Source organism: Triticum dicoccoides, chromosome 7B (assembly GCF_002162155.2).
Source record: "Triticum dicoccoides isolate Atlit2015 ecotype Zavitan chromosome 7B, WEW_v2.0, whole genome shotgun sequence".
NCBI classification, from domain to species: domain Eukaryota; kingdom Viridiplantae; phylum Streptophyta; class Magnoliopsida; order Poales; family Poaceae; genus Triticum; species Triticum dicoccoides.
Window position 1 is genome coordinate 597471563 of NC_041393.1, and position 1849 is coordinate 597473411.

General features: G+C 64.0%; 1 protein-coding gene across 1 annotated transcript in view; it reads left to right on the forward strand.

The window, feature by feature from the left end:
- Positions 1 to 1739: 1739 nt before the first annotated feature.
- Positions 1740 to 1849, forward strand: part of LOC119339168 (pentatricopeptide repeat-containing protein At5g44230-like) — a 2463-nt gene continuing 2353 nt past the window's right edge. Inside the window, exon 1 of the mRNA XM_037611313.1 lies at positions 1740 to 1847. Coding sequence (XP_037467210.1) covers positions 1740 to 1847 — 108 coding nt within the window. The remainder of the gene's footprint in view (positions 1848 to 1849) is intronic.

The following is a 1849-nucleotide window of genomic DNA, read 5'->3' on the forward strand; positions in this document are numbered from 1 at the left end:
AGTTTCTTCAGCAGCCCGGCGCAAAAAGTTTTGATGTTACCCAGCGCAGCGATCTCCTTGGCCGAAAGATTTCCTTCCTGGAGCTGCAGCGAGCCATTCGCGCAAGCAGCCAAGTCAGACGCAGAAACGCGCAAGTTCCTCTCCCCGCATGCAGCGTACGTGGTCACATCATTGCATGCAACAGTGGGCATCGACTCCTGTAGAACGTGACCCACCACCGGTGAATCAACCAGCCTCTCCACCTCTCCTGTCGCCATCTGTGCCTGCATCAGATCCCTGACCGGGGCCCATCCGTCTGTTGCCTTGTCGGGGCACAATAGCTGCGAATCCACTTCCTCGGCCCTTGTGCCCTCCTGGGCCACCTCCAAGCCTCCCGACGCATCCTGATTGGCTGGATCCAAATCCTCGATCCCCCTCGAACCAGCAGCCGCCTCGGGATCCACTGGGTCCATCCCGCCAGCCAGAGGCGAACGCGCCTCCTCTGCAGCTTTATCCACCGGTACCGACGCCTCGGGATCCGCCACGGACCGGACCAAGTGCTGAGCCTCGGGATTGGCTCGGCCCCGCTCCAGGGCCCCACCATGGTCAAAAGCCACCTGCTCCGCCCTGTCCCTGACAACAGCGGCCGGATTTTCTGTGGCACTCGCCATCCTCCCTGGATCAACTGTGGCCACAGGCTCCACCAGCGCGACCTCGGCAGTCAGCGGCCCGCCCTCTCCAACCCTGGTTGCCACCGTGGTGACCGCGGTGACCACCGGCGCGTGCATCCTCGCCGCAGAGCCCTGCGCCATGGGCGGGATTCTCCAGTCTGACGGACCAATACGCCCCAACAGGGCACGCATGTAGGAACCGCCATGCGCCCCATTGCCATGAGCGCCTCCACGCCGATCACGGACTCCTCTCGACCACGGCAGCACTCTCCACTCACCCCTGCCAGAGAAGTCACCGGAATCCTCAGGTAACCCGCTCTGACCGCTACCATCGGAGCTTGGCGGCCTCAACCAGCGCTCCGGGCCTTCGTGATCACGGACCCTGCCGATGTGAATCATGATCTTGTACTCAAGTAGCGCACGGGACGTGGGCGATCTCGCCGCCGGTCCTCCAACCATCTCCGGCTCCGGAACCCAGAGCCGCCTATCTGCAGGCACCTCGTCTGGATCCACGCACCAGGCCCTAACTTTGAACAAAGACAAGTCTTCCCTGTTCTCAGTCTCCGGCGCCAAGCTTTCCACCAAACATGACGAGCCCAGAAGCTCCGCCGCCGTCTCGGACGTCCAAGCGTGGGAAGGGATTCCTTCGATCATAAGGTCAACCTGCGTCCTCGTCACCCTCGAGACCGCCTGCGCTTGCTTGAGCCATGGCTTGACAAACAGCTTAAAGTAGCCATGCTCGACTGTCCCCGCCGCCAACGCCTTGTTGCGCAACTCTGGCGACGCGAACACCACCAGAAAGTCCTCCCAGTAAAATCAAGCTCTTGACCAAGCCAGCCCGATTTTTCTGTGACCAGCCCATACAGACAGCCCGAGACTGAGGAGGCCCAGAGCCCCGTCGCTCGGGAAAAAGCGGCAGCGCCTCGCCTCGCCCTGCTCGGCTCCGGCGTCTGAATAGTTTGCCTCGCGCCGCCGCGTTTTTTACACCAGCCACCGTCCGCCGCGGGCTTGCCGCAAAGCGCGCAGCTCGCCGGCACCGTCGCCCAGAACACCGCTCGCCACGCGCCGTGCTGCACGGGCAATGCCGGCATGGTGCACCTGGCCACTCCGCGCCCCCCACCCGCGCTGCTCCTCCGCGCCCCGCTGTCGCTGCTCCCCACCGCGCTGCCGCTGCCCCTCCTCCCTCCCCCCGCGCTGGC